Genomic DNA, 15657 nt, shown 5'->3' with positions numbered 1-15657 from the left:
TAAACATTTAAATATACTTAAATACAAATATTTGTAATACACAAAAAGAAAAAAAAATCCTGACAATTGCCCCAGATCTTTTCCCTCATGTCTCACTGTGTAAAAATCCACACTAGTGTTAAGTTCCTAATCAAAGTGCTTAATGTTTTGCATCTTATCTTTAAAGTCCTTGACCTGTTCTATCGTCATAATTCACCCCAAACATATACAGTGCCAGGTTAAGAGACAATAAAGTACTTTGCAAGACAGTTTGAATTAAAATGTCTAATTGTGTCTTTGTGAACTTGAATCTGAGGGCTTCCAAAAATGAAGTGCAAAATTATTTTATCATTTGAAAGTATTTCCATCTATCTTTCTTCCCTTGATACAATCATGACTTTTAATTCTAATCACTTAAAATAGTTTTTTGTTCTTTCATCGCTTTCATAGTTGACAAAAGTTTCACATTTCTACCAGTTTTTAATTTAATTTGTGTGGAAATTGAGGACAAGGTTTGGGAAGCTGACTGTTAGCACAGGGTAAAGCCTGGCAGTCTTTGGGATAAAGCACACACTTCTCCAACTGGGGGGAAATCCTTGGTATTCAGAGAAAGGATTAAGTCTGCTTTTGTGTTCCTGTTCGCGGACACGCTTAGTCAGTGTGGTGGGCTTCCTTCCAGTTCTGTGTAAATAAAATTGTCTCCTGAACAATATAGAAGCAAAGTCCTCAGCCAGCGGCTGTGGGAGTGGCTCTGTGGGAACAGAGGGCCAGCAAGCTGCTGAAGGGCGTGTGAGCGGGTCTGGGGAAATCCCACATTCCAGTCTTAGGCTCCAGACCTCAGGAGGCTGACTGGAATGTGATGGTAATTTAGTCAGTGGGAACTTGTGTTGGTGAGGAATTCTGAACATATGGAGCATGGTGGGTATATAGCAATGGTTTTCCAATTTCAGGTACATAGACGTCTCTTAAAGCTTAAGAATGAGATATCCTATGTACCCACCCCCTACCTAGAGTGTTGTTTGATAGCACTGGGTCTGGGGTTTGGCATTTTAAAATTATTTCCCACCAATAATAATCTCATTATGTATCGGCTGAGGTGCTGATAGAGATACAACAAAATTACAGAACGTTGCTGTCATCATGAAGATTCCTCCTCTGGCCACTTTATAGCCGCACCTCCTTCTCTCCTGTCTCCAACTGTTGGCCATCACTAATCTGTTCTCTGTCATTTCAATCATGACATATGTGTCATATATACGTTGTACAGATTATATACACTGTATGTCCCTTTTGGATTGACTGCTTTTCACTCAGCACAATTCTCTCCATCATTCAGATGGCTGTGTGTGTCAGTTGTATGCTGTGGTGTGGATATGCCACAGTTTCTTTAATCGTTCACTTATTCAAGAGCACCTGGTTATTGCTGGTGTGCTCAGTTGCTCAGTCGCGTCCAACTGTTTGTGACCCTGGGGACTGTAGCCCACCAGGCTCCTCTGTCCATGGGATTTCCCAGGCAAGAATACTGGAGTGGTTTGCCATTTCCTCCTCCAGAGGATCTTCTTGATCCAGAGATTGAACCCACGTCTCCTGCATTGGCCAGCAGATTCTTTACCACTGAACCTTCTGGGAATCCATGCACACGTGAGCACATGAGCAGTCACATGCAGATTTGTATGCATATTTAAAGTATCATTTCTCTGGGATCAGTGCCTGGGAGTATATTTGTGGGTTGTATGGTTGGTAGTTGCATGTTTAATTTTATAAGAAACTGCCAACTGTTTCTCAGAGTGGATGTAACATTTTACATTCCTATCAACAGTGTACTGGTAAGCCAGTTTCACCACGCCCTCACCAGCATTCGGAATCATCACTGTATTTTATTTAACTATTCTGAGCGGTGTGTAGTAGTGTCTCGTTGCGGTTTAAATCACGTTTCCCCAGTGGCTTATGATACTGGACGTCTGTCACGTGCTTACTGGCGTGTATGTGCATGTCCTCTCCGGTGAAATGTCTGTCCGTGTCTTTTGCCCATTTTCTACTTGGCTTGTTTTCTTACTGTTGAATATTGTTATTTTTTATCTATTCCAGAGACTAACCTTCAGGCAGATGGGTAGTTTGTGAATATTTTCTCTAAGTCTGTAACTTCTGTAATTTTGGTAAAGTTCAATATGTCAGGTTTCAGGCTCTTGGTTTCAAGTCTAAGAACTCTTTATCTAGCATGAGATTCCAAAGATTTTCTCCTATGTGTCTTTTTCTAGTTTTACATTTTTAAGTTTTATAGGTTTATGTTTTACATGTAAGTCTGTGATCCATTTGGAGTTAATTTTTGTATAAAATACGAGACTTTGGTCAAGAATTTTTTATTTTCATCTGTGGATGTTCATCTGCTGTAATATTGTCTGTTGAATGGGGCTGTCCATCTTCCAATAAATTGCTTTGCTCTCTGTCCAAATCTGTTGGGTGTTTTGGGTTCCTATTTTGTTCCGTTGATGTGTGTGTATCATTCCATAGTGATAGTTATGACCGTATATGGTAAATCTTGTTATGTAATAATAGATCTAATAGTAAGTTCTATAATAAATCTTGATATTGAGTAGACAGCTCTTTCACTTTATTATTTTTCAAGATTTTTTTTAGCTATTTTGGTTCCTTTATCTTTGGTATAAATTCTAGAATAATCTTGTCTAGATCTCTAAAAACTTACTAGGTTTATTAAGAATTGCATTAAACTTTTTGAGGAGAAGTGACATTTTTAGTGTGTTGAATCTTCTAATCTATGAACGTGGTGTTTATTTAAATCTTCTTTGATTTCTTTTGTCAGCATTGTGTAGTTTTTAGCACACAAGGTCTCTGTATGTTTTGTTAAGATTTGTACCTGTGTATTCTTGTTGGTGGTTTAAGAATCATTTCCTGAGATGTATTTGCCTCAAACAGATAAAACTGTGAGCAAAGTTGAAAAGTCCAGAAATAGTGATAAACTTTCTAAGGGGGTGTAGGTGTATTTTGGTTTCTGTTGCAGTGATCTTCAACATGGATGTGTATGTGTGGGGTCATCAGAGTCTGAAAGACTGGCATTCACATTGCTCAGCAGATTCTCTGCATACCAGCTGATGATTCTAAGTGGGTTTCTTTGTAGATTTTTCAACAGAGATTTTTCTACAGGTTCAGTTCAGTTCAGTCGCTCAGTCGTGTCTGACTCTTTGCAACCCCATGAATCGCAGCACGCCAGGCCTCCCTGTCCATCACCAATTCCTGGAGTTTACTTAAACTCATGTCCATTGAGTCGGTGATGCCATCCAGCCATCTTATCCTTCTCTTCCTTCCTTGAGAACTTCCTTGAGAAGGGGACTTCCTTGTCATCCCCTTCTCTTCCTGCCCCCAGTTCCTCCCAGCATCAGGTTCTTTTCCAATGAGTCAACTCTTCACATGAGGTGGCCAAATTATTGGAGTTTCAGCTTTAGCATCAGTCCCTCCAATGAACACACAGGATTGATCTCCTTTAGAATGGACTGGTTGGATCTCCTTGCAGTCCAAGGGACTCTCAAGAATCTTCTCCAACACCACAGTTGAAAAGCATCAATTCTTCGGTGCTCAGCTTTCTTCACAGTCCAACTCTCACATCCATACATGACCACTGGAAAAACCATAGCCTTGACTAGACGGACCTTTGTTGGCAAAGTAATGTCTCTGCTTTTCAACATGCTATCTAGGTTGGTCATAACTTTCCTTCCAAGGAGTAAGCGTCTTTTAATTTCATGGCTGCAGTCATCATCTGCAGTGATTTTGGAGCCCCCCAAAATAAAATCTGACACTGTTTCCACTGTTTCCCCATCTATTTGCCATGAAGTGATGGGACCAGATGCCATGATCTTCATTTTCTGAATGTTGAGCTTTAGGCCAACTTTTTCACTTTCCTCTTTCACATTTATCAAGAGGCTTTTTAGGTCCTCTTCACTTTCTGCCATCAGGGTGGTGTCATCTGCATATCTGAGGTTATGGATATTTCTCCTGGCAATCTTGATTCCAGCTTGTGCTTCTTCCAGCCCAGCGTTTCTCATGATGTACTCTGCATGTAAGTTAAATAAGCAGAGTGACAATATATAGGTTTTTGAAATCCTCAGTCCCTGATTCTACTTGTGACCATCAGTTAATGAATTGGCCTTCTGGTTACTCATCTTTCTCTGTCATCTTGGTTAATAATAACCTGCCTCTTGATCCATTTGTGATGACAAATCAAGCTCCTACCTGAGCACTGAGTTTGTGGACATGGTCAGTTAGCCAATGTGAATGTCAGTTTTCCTGAGGATCCCTGAATATGCCCCATACCCTTCCTTCAATCTATAAAAGTATTAAAATTGCAAATCGAAATTATAAAGTTGTGTAAACACCCAGAACATAGAAGATAGCAAATGTTTTTCATTTGGCTATTGATAATTGAGTTAGTTCAATATCATATAATCACATTATGTTGATGTCTTCCTCTTACCTATTGATTACTTATTCTTTCTTTAAAAGGTATCTGTGGAAGAGAACTGATTATGGTCAGAAATCCCAGGAATTTATTCTTTATTTGCAAAGAATGCATTGAACTATATGAAAATTGCATGTTCTTTTTAGTGTTTAAAAGGTGAAAGTGAAGTTGCTCAGTTGTGTCCAACTCCCCATGGACTGTAGCCTACCAGGATCCTCCGTCCATGGGATTTTCCAGGCAAGAGTACTGGAGTGGGTTGCCACTTCCTTCTCCAGAGGATCTTCCCGACCCAGGGATTGAACCCGGGTCTCCCGCATTGCAGGCAGACACTTTACCCTCTGAGCCACTTAGAACTGAGTAAATTTTCAAACCATCATTGAAATGTTATTTTTCTCAGTTTTCAGAAGAAAATGCAAATAAAATGAAGAAAATATATGGGGAATTCTGTAGCCATCACAAAGAGGCTGTTAGCCTCTTTAAAGAACTCCAGCAGAATAAAAAGTTTCAGAATTTTATTAAGGCAAGTATTTTAAAACTCTTACAAAATGGTAAGCCAATGTAAAGTTCATGCTTGTTTTTTACATGATCTAAGCAAGGTTCACATCTAGATACTGTTTTTCAGGGAAGAAGGAAGTGATATGTGTGTGGCAAAGATAAAAGACTGCTTTTTCTGTGTTAGTAAAATATTTCTCCCAAATCATTTACTTTTGTATTTATATTTGTGAAGACATGTTCTCCATACTTCTGAGCACCTTTGTCGTATCTTATGAAGCTACTTCATGCTGTGACAAGTAATAAGTCAGAAGAGTCACAGTAAAGATAAAGAATCCACTTCAGCCCCACTGGATTAATTGCAAGCAAATCTGTGACGCACCTCATTTCATATATAACTTGTATCTCTGAACAATATATATTTTAAAAATTACAGTGGCGTTATTGCACTTAAATAAACAATAATTCTTTAATATCTTTAAAGAGTTGGCCAGTGTTCAAAATTCGCTGATTATCTCATAAAATTGGATTGCTTAAATTAGGATCTGACCAAGGTTTAGATATTGTATGCAGGGCTTATGTCTTTTAAATCACCTTTAAATTGAATGTGCCCCATCCCATTTTTTGGTGTCCAACTTATTGAAGGAATTTGTCCCTTAGAGTTTCACAGACTCTAATTTTTTTATCTACCTTTTTAGGAATGCTACCAGATTCTCTCTTTTAAAAAAATACATGGGTATTAAGAACTTGAAAAGAAGACTGAGGTTTTTAGAAAAAAGTTGCCCTGATTAGAGGAAACTTTAAGGACTATTCTAAAGAACAACATACGTAGAGGAAAACCTGTTGGGAAAACAAATAGTTAATTGCAAACTCCTGTTCAAAATATAACTGATTTCTGACTGCTTTTCAAAACTTTTGCTATTCATGAATCTTAGCACTTATATGTATTAAAACTTGCTCATTTTGGAATTAACTGTATCAGAGTAACTTGAAACTTATTAATCTTGGAGATTTGGGTTGTTGATATTAATTTCAAAGTATACAGTTTAATGAAAATAATGTTTTTAATTAATGATCATGCACGTTATGTCTGAATAGAATGATACCATTGCAGATTCTTTGTATTGTTAAATTCCTACCTAAAAAGAAAATACAGGTAGTGTTTGTGTATATTAAAATATGTATGCATATATATTTTAAGCTCCGAAATAGTAACCTTCTGGCTCGACGCCGAGGAATTCCAGAATGCATTCTGCTGGTCACTCAGCGCATCACAAAATACCCTGTCTTGGTGGAAAGGATATTGCAGTACACAAAGGGTGAGTGATGACTCCTGGGGTCAACATTTGCCTCTTTCGTTGGGTTTAAACATAGCCGAGGTGTTGTAAACAGCTACAAATGTTTGTGGCATCTGATTCATAAAGATTGTTCATTACAGAAAAACTGTAAAGCCTTAGGATTTGGATCCATTTTGAAAAGTTCTCTTTCGTAATGTGACTTGGCCAATAGTCTGAATGCCTCCAAGCAGCCCAAAGCAAGTAGGCTTCCTCATACTCTGACCCTGCCTTTCCCATCTCTATTTCCCCCATATCCGAACCTTAATACCTCTTCTTCTTCATCTTCCTATTACCCTCCCAGCAGTGATTTGTTAGATTGAGGATGATTTATGAAGGAGCTATTTTTGACCCTGTCAACTCATCAAAGACTAATATCGGAATCCTCTGAGACACTGTTAATTCACATGGCTGTTCTGTAAGCTCCTTGAGGAGTTATTAGTTCAATAGGTAGTCCTGTGGTTGGTACAAATAGGTAATCAGTAATAGAACAGTGCAGTGAATGGATAGGTAAAAGTGCCTGTTCCTCAAGGATCAGGCTTATTGATCATGAGTGAATTATTAGGATGGTAGTGTATTATGTTAACAAGGGCTTTGGTTTGACCTTGTGTAAATTTGCGTGGCCACTGCAGATACTTGGCTCTGCCACTCATTAGTTGGGCAAGTTAATGAAATGAGCCTCAGTGTTCTCCACTACCAAATGAGAATACTAGTCCTTATCTTATGGAATTGGTGTGAGGCTTAAATAAGATGGTCTCAGAAAGTGCTCAGTATACAGCCTAATATAAATAAGGTGCTTGATGAGTGGGAGCTATTTTTATTATTTGTATTATGATCAGTTATCTTGAAGACCATGAAAATGATAATGCCCACTCTAAAAAGTCAGCTTTTAACATCCTTTCATTGGTAGGGGTCTCGGTGAGTAGAAACACATGATTTAGTCTTTCCATTTTTTTAGTCACATTAGAATGTGAGTTCCAGATGGCACCCCACTCCAGTACTCTTGCCTGGAGAATCCCATGGACAGAGGAGCCTGGTAGGCTGCAGTCCATGGGGTCGCTAAGAGTCGGACACGACTGAGCGGCTTCACTTTCACTTTTCACTTTCATGCATTGGAGGAAGAAATGGCAACCCACTCCAGTATTCTTGCCTGGAGAATCCCAGGGATGGGGGAGCCTGGTAGGAGGCTGTCTGTGGGGTCACAGAGTCGGACACGACTGAGGTGACTTAGCAGCAGCAGCAGAATGTGAGTTCAGTCAGGAATGGTAGCACCCATTCCTTATGTCCCATTTTTTATAGCTTCCTATAATTAATATACAAGAAAATATAAGCACAATACAAAGAGACATGCTTCATAATTTTGTTCTTGGTGAAAGAATGAAAACGAAATCAAGACTTTCAGTTTGTATCATGGTTATATTTTCTTTCTTAATTTTAATGTATGTCTAAGAGCTATCAGATTGTGTGAGGTCAGCTACTGCTGCTCCAAGAATCGTCCATGTCAAATTCCAGGTAGAATGTGAGACAGTGATTGCAACTTGGTGTGTCAGAAGTGAGAAGTGTGAATTCTGGCTCCTCAGGTGCAGCTGTCATAGTGACTGAGTGAACACTGCCTCCTTAGTTAAGTCAGACCTCTCCCCCAGTTCTTTCTCTGGCTTCTGGGCACACGAGATCCTGTGACTCTACTAGGGCTGTGCTTTTGGACTGTGATTAGAATACCCTTCACCTGGAGATCTTGTTTACAAGCAGAGTCTGCTTCAGTAGGACTGAGGTGGAACCCAAGGCAAGCATTCCTGACGAGACTTCTGGGTGGCACGCACATTCCTGCACTTTTGAGTTGCAGGCTGTTAAAAGACAGTGACTTATCCTTGAAGATCCGAAGACTTGGAGCCTTTTCTTGCCTTATTTTAAGTCACTTTGTAATTCAACTTTGATTTTCTCTACTCAGCTTTCTTATATTTGAAATACACTCTTTATAAAGAAGAATCTTTATTTTTGGTGGTGGGGACTGCAGCTTAGGTGAGTGACGGGTAGTAAGGTTGCAAAGTAAAGGCAGTAGGCTCTATCGTGGGCAACGAGAAAATCTCCCTTGTTAACCACCGTGTCTGATCTGTTCCTTGGTTGACTGACTAAGCCTTCATGTACCCGTGTAAGGCATTTAGAGCCTGGAACATTTAGATCCTTTGGAGGACAAGTCCTTATTCCATTTCACTGCTCTTTCTGTGTATTTACTTCTGGTGCTCTAGGCTCTAGAGAATCTTTTATTTTCTCTGTTGACTTTCTTTTCTTCTCTCCTTCTAGCGGTTTCTGATTTCCTGAAACTTTCCCTTTCAGTTCCATTCACCTCAATAAACATCAATTAGTTTTTTAAACACCAAATTTAGAAAATAGTTAAATTTATTTCATCAGAAGCTCCAGGAAGCTGTTGCAGAAACTCTTCTAGAAGTTTTTCTTCAGAGAGTCTAGAGATAAGAGATTTGGCCTGAATTTCAAAGAATCGTAGTTGGGCTGATGATTATCTACTCTGTTGGCATAGCTGACATAGCCACGCAGCACAGTGCCTTGGTCCCAATTTTTGAGGCTGAAAAGATGTTTTAATACATATTATTAGTATATTTATCTTTATGCTAATGCAGTTGTAAACTATAATTTTGAATGTTGCTTTTTATGGAGCAAGGGATCCAGGAAGGCAAATGAGTCTGGTGTCCATTCAAGTCACACTGCAGCCTCCTTTTGGGAAAGGATTCCAGGTTGAGCTTGTAGCTCAATGAAGTTCTGAGGAGCTTGGTATGGGGACTGCTTGATTACTCATATCTGGGCAGGTGGAAGGAGGGCTGAACTTGGGATATGATAGTCACGGCTCTGGGAAGAAGGTCAGACCAGTCTCTAGAACTCAGACATCATGTAGTCACAGTGTTCTGCTGAAGTATCTGATAAGGAAATCTTCGTAAGGACACATTTTAACCATCCTTTTGGGCAGGAGGGATGCAGGAGTGATGATAGAATATTTTTTCCCTCTTTTTTAAATATTGGCGTTTAGTTGATTAACAATGTTGTGATAGTTTCAGGTATACAATAAAGTGGTTCAGTTACACATGTTCCTGTCTAGATTGTTACATAATATCCAGCAGAGTTGCATGTACTGTACAGTAGGTTCTTATTGGTTGTCTGTTTTAAATATACCAGTGTGTATATGTCAGTCCCAAACTCCCTAATATTTGAAGTTAGTCCAACATTTTTGCTATGGGATTTCTGCTCTTTAGATGATGTATTTAACTTTTTTTTAACATTAAAGAAAAAGTGTCTCCCTGAGCACTCCGGCTTATTGCTTGGTGTTTGTTCTTTCTTTTTCCCATGCAGAGAGCACTGAAGAACAGAGAGACTTATGCAAAGCTCTTTGCTTAATTAAAGACATGATTGCAGCTGTGGATTTAAAAGTCAGCGAATACGAGAAAAAACAAAAATGGCTTGAGATCCTAAATAAGATCGAAAACAAAACATACACCAAGCTCAAAAATGGCCATGTGTTTAGGAAACAGGCACTGATGAGTAAAGAGAGAACCCTGTTATACGATGGCCTTGTCTATTGGAAAACTGCTACAGGTCGTTTCAAAGGTACTGCGGCTCTAACAGGCCAGTTTCTGTTTCTAATGCGCATTATTCATTTAATAGAGGACAGATTTTCCAAAGAAAAATGGTTCAGCAATGCAGGCACACACACAAACTGTGGGTCAGTGGAAAGACTGCTGCAGGGTTGAGTTGGAAACCTCAACAGACAGAGGTGGCCCACCCTGCACACCTTTGGGGAGAGTTTGCTGCCCCCAAGCAAAAGGCTTCCTAAGTGTTGCATGGGTTTTCAAGTTTGCGATCAAGTCTGAATCAAAGGCACTGAGAATCCTAATTGGTGGCATGGAAATATTATTCTGGAAAATATGCCTACACACCCAGAGTCTATTGTGTGCGAAGCCAGCCCAGGACTCAGACCACTGAGGAGAGAAATAAACTCTAAACATCTTTGATATGGAGTGACATAATGCATGAATATACATGTTGACATTGGGGGTGTTCGCTACTGAGCAGACATCTGTTAATCTGGTCAGAGTTTAAGACAGTTTATTCTGATCCTTAAGGAATGATTCTATAGCTAGCACCTTGCCTGAGGCTTTGTCAACACTGGCCACTGGACTTAATAGGACCTTGGTTTTCACTGAATATTTTCCTTCCATTTTTGAAAGCTACAACATTAAATTTTGCTGGAGATTTAGCTGTACCGACAATGACAGGCACAAGCATGCACTTAAATGCCACTTACTTACTATGTTATCTCTAAAGTAACCCTTTAGCTATCATAATATAGGCATTTTAATAAAAGTTTTATAATTAGACTAAATCTTAGCTTTTTAATGTTTAGTTTGTTTAAATTAAACAGGAAATGATAATTTTAATAAGGGCATTTGAATTGTGGTTTGCTTCATTAATACTAGTAATTTTTTTCCTTTGAAGATATCCTAGCTCTACTTCTAACTGATGTGCTGCTCTTTTTACAAGAAAAAGACCAGAAATACATCTTTGCAGCTGTTGTAAGTATTCAGCCATGTGATGAGTATTTAAATTACTTTAATCCCACATCTTCTTGGAAAATGCCTGAAATGCATAGTGAAATTAACAAGATCATCGACAAGATCATGCCTGTGGTATATTCCCATTATCAGTGATTACAGTGTTCAGTAACAAGCATCCAGTTGGTTTTCCAAGCATGATGTGAGTTGATTTATCATAACCAGGACTGGTAGTCAGTTGATGCAGCAATTTGATCAATTGTGAAAATACTGAAGTATTTTGATACTAGTTGGTGAATGTGTGCTTAGTCGCTCAGTAGTCTCCAACTCTTTGCAACCTCATGGACTGCAGCCCGCCAGGCTCCTCTGTCCATGGGGATTCTCTGGGCAAGAATACTGGAGTGGGCTGCCATGCCCTCCTTCAGGGGATCTTCCCAACCCAGGCATCGAACCCAGGTCTCCTGCATTGCAGGCAGATTCTTTACCGACTGAGCCACCAGGGGACCCTCTGCTGCTTGACTATCTTGGTCTTCCCTTCAGAAACCCCCTCCCCTCCCATTCCTGACTTCCCAGCAACTGAGATATTAATGCTGCTTCCCTGGTGGCTCAGAGGTTAAAGTGTCTGCCTCCAATGTGGGAGACCTGGGTTCGATCCCTGGGTCAGGAAGATCCCCTGGAGAAAGAAATGGTAACCCACTCCAGTATTCTTGCCTGGAGAATCCCATGGACGGAGAAGCCTGGTAGGCTACAGTCCACGGGGTTGCAAAGAGTCAGACACAACTGAGCGACTTCACTTTCTTTCTTTCTTTCTGGTACCTCACTCTCTTTATCCCTGCTGGGCAGTGCCTGCTGTACCAGTTGCTAACTCCATTCGTGCTGTCCCTTCTGCCAAACATGAGAATACCATCCTGGTATCTGAAGTGTAAAGAGGCTTCTTTCTTCATTCTCCCATAGTGGCTATTAGATAATAAGGCTGTTCATGTAATACTTATCTTTGTACTGTGTTATTTAATCTCATTGCCAGCACAGAGTGAGGCATAGAATAGCAGTAAAACCAATATTTTATAGCATGTCTTATGCAGCATCTTGTGGCCCACAGTGACTCAGTTAAAGATGGAAGATGCTGTCAGTTAACCCCTTATCAGCATTGTGGAGCATCAGGCCCTGTTATAGGGAAGAATCTAAGATGCGGTACCAATGTGAGCAGCATAATGGAAGCTGTCTGCAATGTTGGTATTTGTCATCCATTGATTGATATGGAATGAATTACTAAACAGAATCGGCCACTTTATGGAATCACCAGTGGATGTGATGTAACAATGAGGCTGAACGTAGAAGTTGCTTTACCTCTTTCCCTTGGGCAGGGGTTGTCAACTCCAGTGTCTTCAGGGATTGGGCAGGAAATATATTAATAAATGAGTAAACCAGCCTGGACTCTTGCTGTCAAGGAACTGGTAGTGGTAGAGACTGCAGTGAACCGGTGAATCCATGCCCTTTCCTGCAGAGGGCAGGATGACTCAGCCATTGCCTGTGTTTTAAATGAGGGCATGGGCCCAGGGTTGCTAATCTTCTGCTTTCCCTCAAAACCCAGAAATCTAGTGTTTTTATTTTAAAACAGTGAAATGCTCGGTTTTTAGAGACTGGAAAATTATTTCTAAAAAGCTCTCTGCAAGCTGACCTAGGCCTTTGCGTCACTGGTTTTTGACATCTGTCTCCAAAGCAGCCAGGTTTCCTCCATTCCTAGAGGTTCAACTTGAATTCTTGATCGTCCCTAGGGTCCCTGTGTGATTCATACGCGTAATCATGGTCCTGCCCCTGATGCCTCCTGGTCTATGGTGGTTAAATGTAAGCTACTTTCTATCCACTGACCTGTTTTTCATTTTTAAAATATCTGACCCCACCACCTCCTCTCCTGCAACACTAAACTACTAGTTCAAATTATGTGTGTATGTGTGTGTGTGTGTTTATATATATTCAAACCTATTCTGCCTCTGCCTCTTTATGTACAGAGGCTGCTGACCTTGTAAGCTGAAGGTGAAACAGCATTGCAAGAAGGAAGGTAGATAAGGTCTTATATAGTAAACCCATAATCGAGTAAGGTATATTAAACGTGCTCACAGGTGCTCCCTAATTAGAAAGCACAGCATTCCAAAAGCTTTGGCACAAAGCAGCTTTGACTTCCACGAGCAGAGGCAGCACCCAAGACTGAGTAGACCAATGGTTTGTCCCATGGTGGGTTGGTTTTTTGTGTTTGCTTCCCTGAAGAATTGGATGAAGATAGAGTGAAGTGATCCTCTGGTCATACCCTTGCACACAACTTCAGATGTGGTGAAGCTGGGTGATGCTGGGAAAATAGGCCAGCACTAAGGAGTCAGCAGGGAGGGCTGGAGCGGCATGTTCTGGATAAAGGCATCTCTTGGTTCCTGGGGCAGAAGCAAAGCTGCGTGCTGCAGCCAGCTCTGTAAACAGTGGTAGAAGCCACAAACCAAAGAAGATTCTTCATATTTAGCTCCCAGAGTATTCATTATGTAGGCATTCTTTTGGCCATTTGTTCAACTATCGCTACGTACCAAAATTAGCATTATCCATGTTTTTTTATTCATCTTTGAATCCCCAATGCTTAGAAGGAGGCCCTGAAGGATCACAATAAATGTTGATAGGAAAAGTGATTTAATCAGCCAAATTTTAGACTTTGTTCCTATTTCCGTCTGATGGGATTATGCCAAATAGAGTTCTGCGAACATTTACTGAGTTCCCTACTTTATTCAAAACAATGTGTTAGGTATATGAAGATGAATTAGACCCACTTCTGCTCACCAAGAGCTCACCTATCGGTTGGTGAGAACAAGAGGCATTTGCACATGGGAGTGAGCCTCTGTGCTTGGTACTGTGGTAGCAGGAGACACTGGTCCTGGAGAATCTGGGATCTTGCCTCTCTTTGCTTACCTTTCATTTTAATAGATTTCTCTTTGTTGCTTGGGGTTCTGTACACATCACCTTGTGAAAACACTGTTGCTGTTAAGTGCCAAATCCAAGGGTCACTTTAGGTCTTCCAACCCTCTTAATCTATTCATAATATTTGATACTCTGTTTCCATGCCCTTTGAGAGAAGTCTCTCTATCCCTCACTACTGCCTTTTTGGATATTTTTTCCTATTGCTCTGATTGTTCTTTTTAAATGATATCTTTTTAAATCATCAATTCCTAAGGACATTCTCGTGCATCCTCTTTTTCCATCCGCGCTTCACCATATCCTTTTCATTGGAGATCTTACCCACTTCCACAGCCCTTCCGGAAAGGTTGCAGTGGGATATTTGCCTAATACGTTGCTTTCCTTAGCTATTGTGTTTTGAGAGACCCTTCCTTTAAGTAGGACACTGTTTCATCTGCAGCTCATCCTGTTTTATGTAGGATCAGAAGCCATCAGTTATTTCCCTTCAGAAGCTCATTGCTAGGGAAGTTGCGAATGAGGAGAGAGGAATGTTTTTGATCAGCGCTTCATCTGCTGGTCCCGAGATGTATGAAATCCATACCATCTCCAAGGAGGAAAGAAATACCTGGATGAGACGGATCCAACAGGCAGTAGAAAGGTAGCACTTCCTTCTGTCCACTATTGCGGGAATGGACTTCTTCTGTTGGGGAAAATAATCTAACCATGTCTCCCCTGCATGAAAGCTCAGCCTCAGCTAGAAGGGTCTGCTCCCTGCCCCCTGCTCCCGCCTGCCATAACCCCTCATCTGCATCTTTGTTCTCCACGCCTCCCTGCATGTAACGCCCCGTCTCCTTCTGCCTGTGTGACTCCCGCCCGTCTTGGTACATCTGTGACCCAGCATCTTCATGAAGACCTCCGCAGTTCCACTGGTCTCTTCCTAACCTGAAATCCCTTAATACCTGCTCCCAAAGCATTTATTTGATGCTTGATATCTGCTACCACCTTGTAGCTATTATTTTATTTATGTATATATGTTTGGTTGTTAGATTGGAAGCTCCTCGAGGGCAGGGACCATGTCTTCTGTTTTTCTGTGTCCATAATTCGGAAGAATCATTCAATAAACAGTTTTAGACCAGTGGATCTGTATCAGCTGACCCCTCATTGCTGGTGCCATGACAGTTTTTATGAATGGGGGTGTGAGGGTGATCGTTCTTAATGGTAATTTGATTAGATCTTGAAAGATGTATAAAACTCCTCCACTTCCACTGCACTCCACCCAGCCTGGCATCCTACCTCCATCCGCCTCTAGTCTCTCTACTCTTACCCTCATTGAGAATGGAAATACCCAAATGCAGTAGAAAGCAAAAAGTATTCTTTTAATTGTACCTACTCCTGGCATTGGTATTGTGTGTGTATATGTTTGTGTATGTGTGTGTGTTGGAATATTTGAGTCATCCTAAACTGCTCACTTTGAAAGCTCTCTTACATTATGCAAGCTCCATTATATACTCAAGAAAACCAAATCTCTTGGCCAGGGGGCATGATGAATTCTCTTTATGCTAAATTTTTCTTTTCTGAATAATCCTTCTGCCAAGTTCCCATGTCTTTCTAATGAACCTAAAGAGACCTGGGTTTGGTTTCAGTTGTCTCTCTTGGCTGTTGTCTTTTAAAGTTGCCCAGAAGAAGAAGGGGGAAGGACAAGTGAGTCTGATGAAGAGAGGAGGAAAGCTGAAGCCAGAGTGGCGAAGATTCAGCAATGCCAAGGTACAGAGCAGACGCCCCTGCATCCCGCTCACGCGGTTCTCCTGGGAGACTGGGAAGGCCCAGGTGGCGTGAATAGGAGTTCAGGACTGAATAATTAATTTTGTGCATGCACCCACGGCCCACCCTG

The 15657-nt window shown here is 40.7% G+C and overlaps 1 protein-coding gene across 14 annotated transcripts in view; it reads left to right on the top strand.

Moving 5' to 3' along the window:
* ARHGEF28 (Rho guanine nucleotide exchange factor 28) overlaps positions 1-15657 on the top strand; it is a 339510-nt gene that overhangs the window by 269491 nt on the left and 54362 nt on the right. For all 14 annotated transcript variants that reach the window (XR_009731718.1, XM_061393271.1, XM_061393269.1 and 11 more), the window contains 6 exons: positions 4848-4970; positions 6144-6261; positions 9637-9891; positions 10780-10856; positions 14246-14424; positions 15439-15530. Coding sequence is in view for 13 of the 14 variants with exons in the window: in XM_061393271.1 (XP_061249255.1) it covers positions 4848-4970; positions 6144-6261; positions 9637-9891; positions 10780-10856; positions 14246-14424; positions 15439-15530 (844 nt within the window). In the remaining variant the exon portion in view is untranslated. The remainder of the gene's footprint in view (positions 1-4847; positions 4971-6143; positions 6262-9636; positions 9892-10779; positions 10857-14245; positions 14425-15438; positions 15531-15657) is intronic.

Source organism: Bos javanicus, chromosome 20 (genome assembly GCF_032452875.1).
Source record: "Bos javanicus breed banteng chromosome 20, ARS-OSU_banteng_1.0, whole genome shotgun sequence".
Lineage (NCBI taxonomy): Eukaryota > Metazoa > Chordata > Mammalia > Artiodactyla > Bovidae > Bos > Bos javanicus.
Note: the sequence above shows the minus strand (reverse complement) of the source record. Positions and strands in the feature narration are given on the sequence as shown.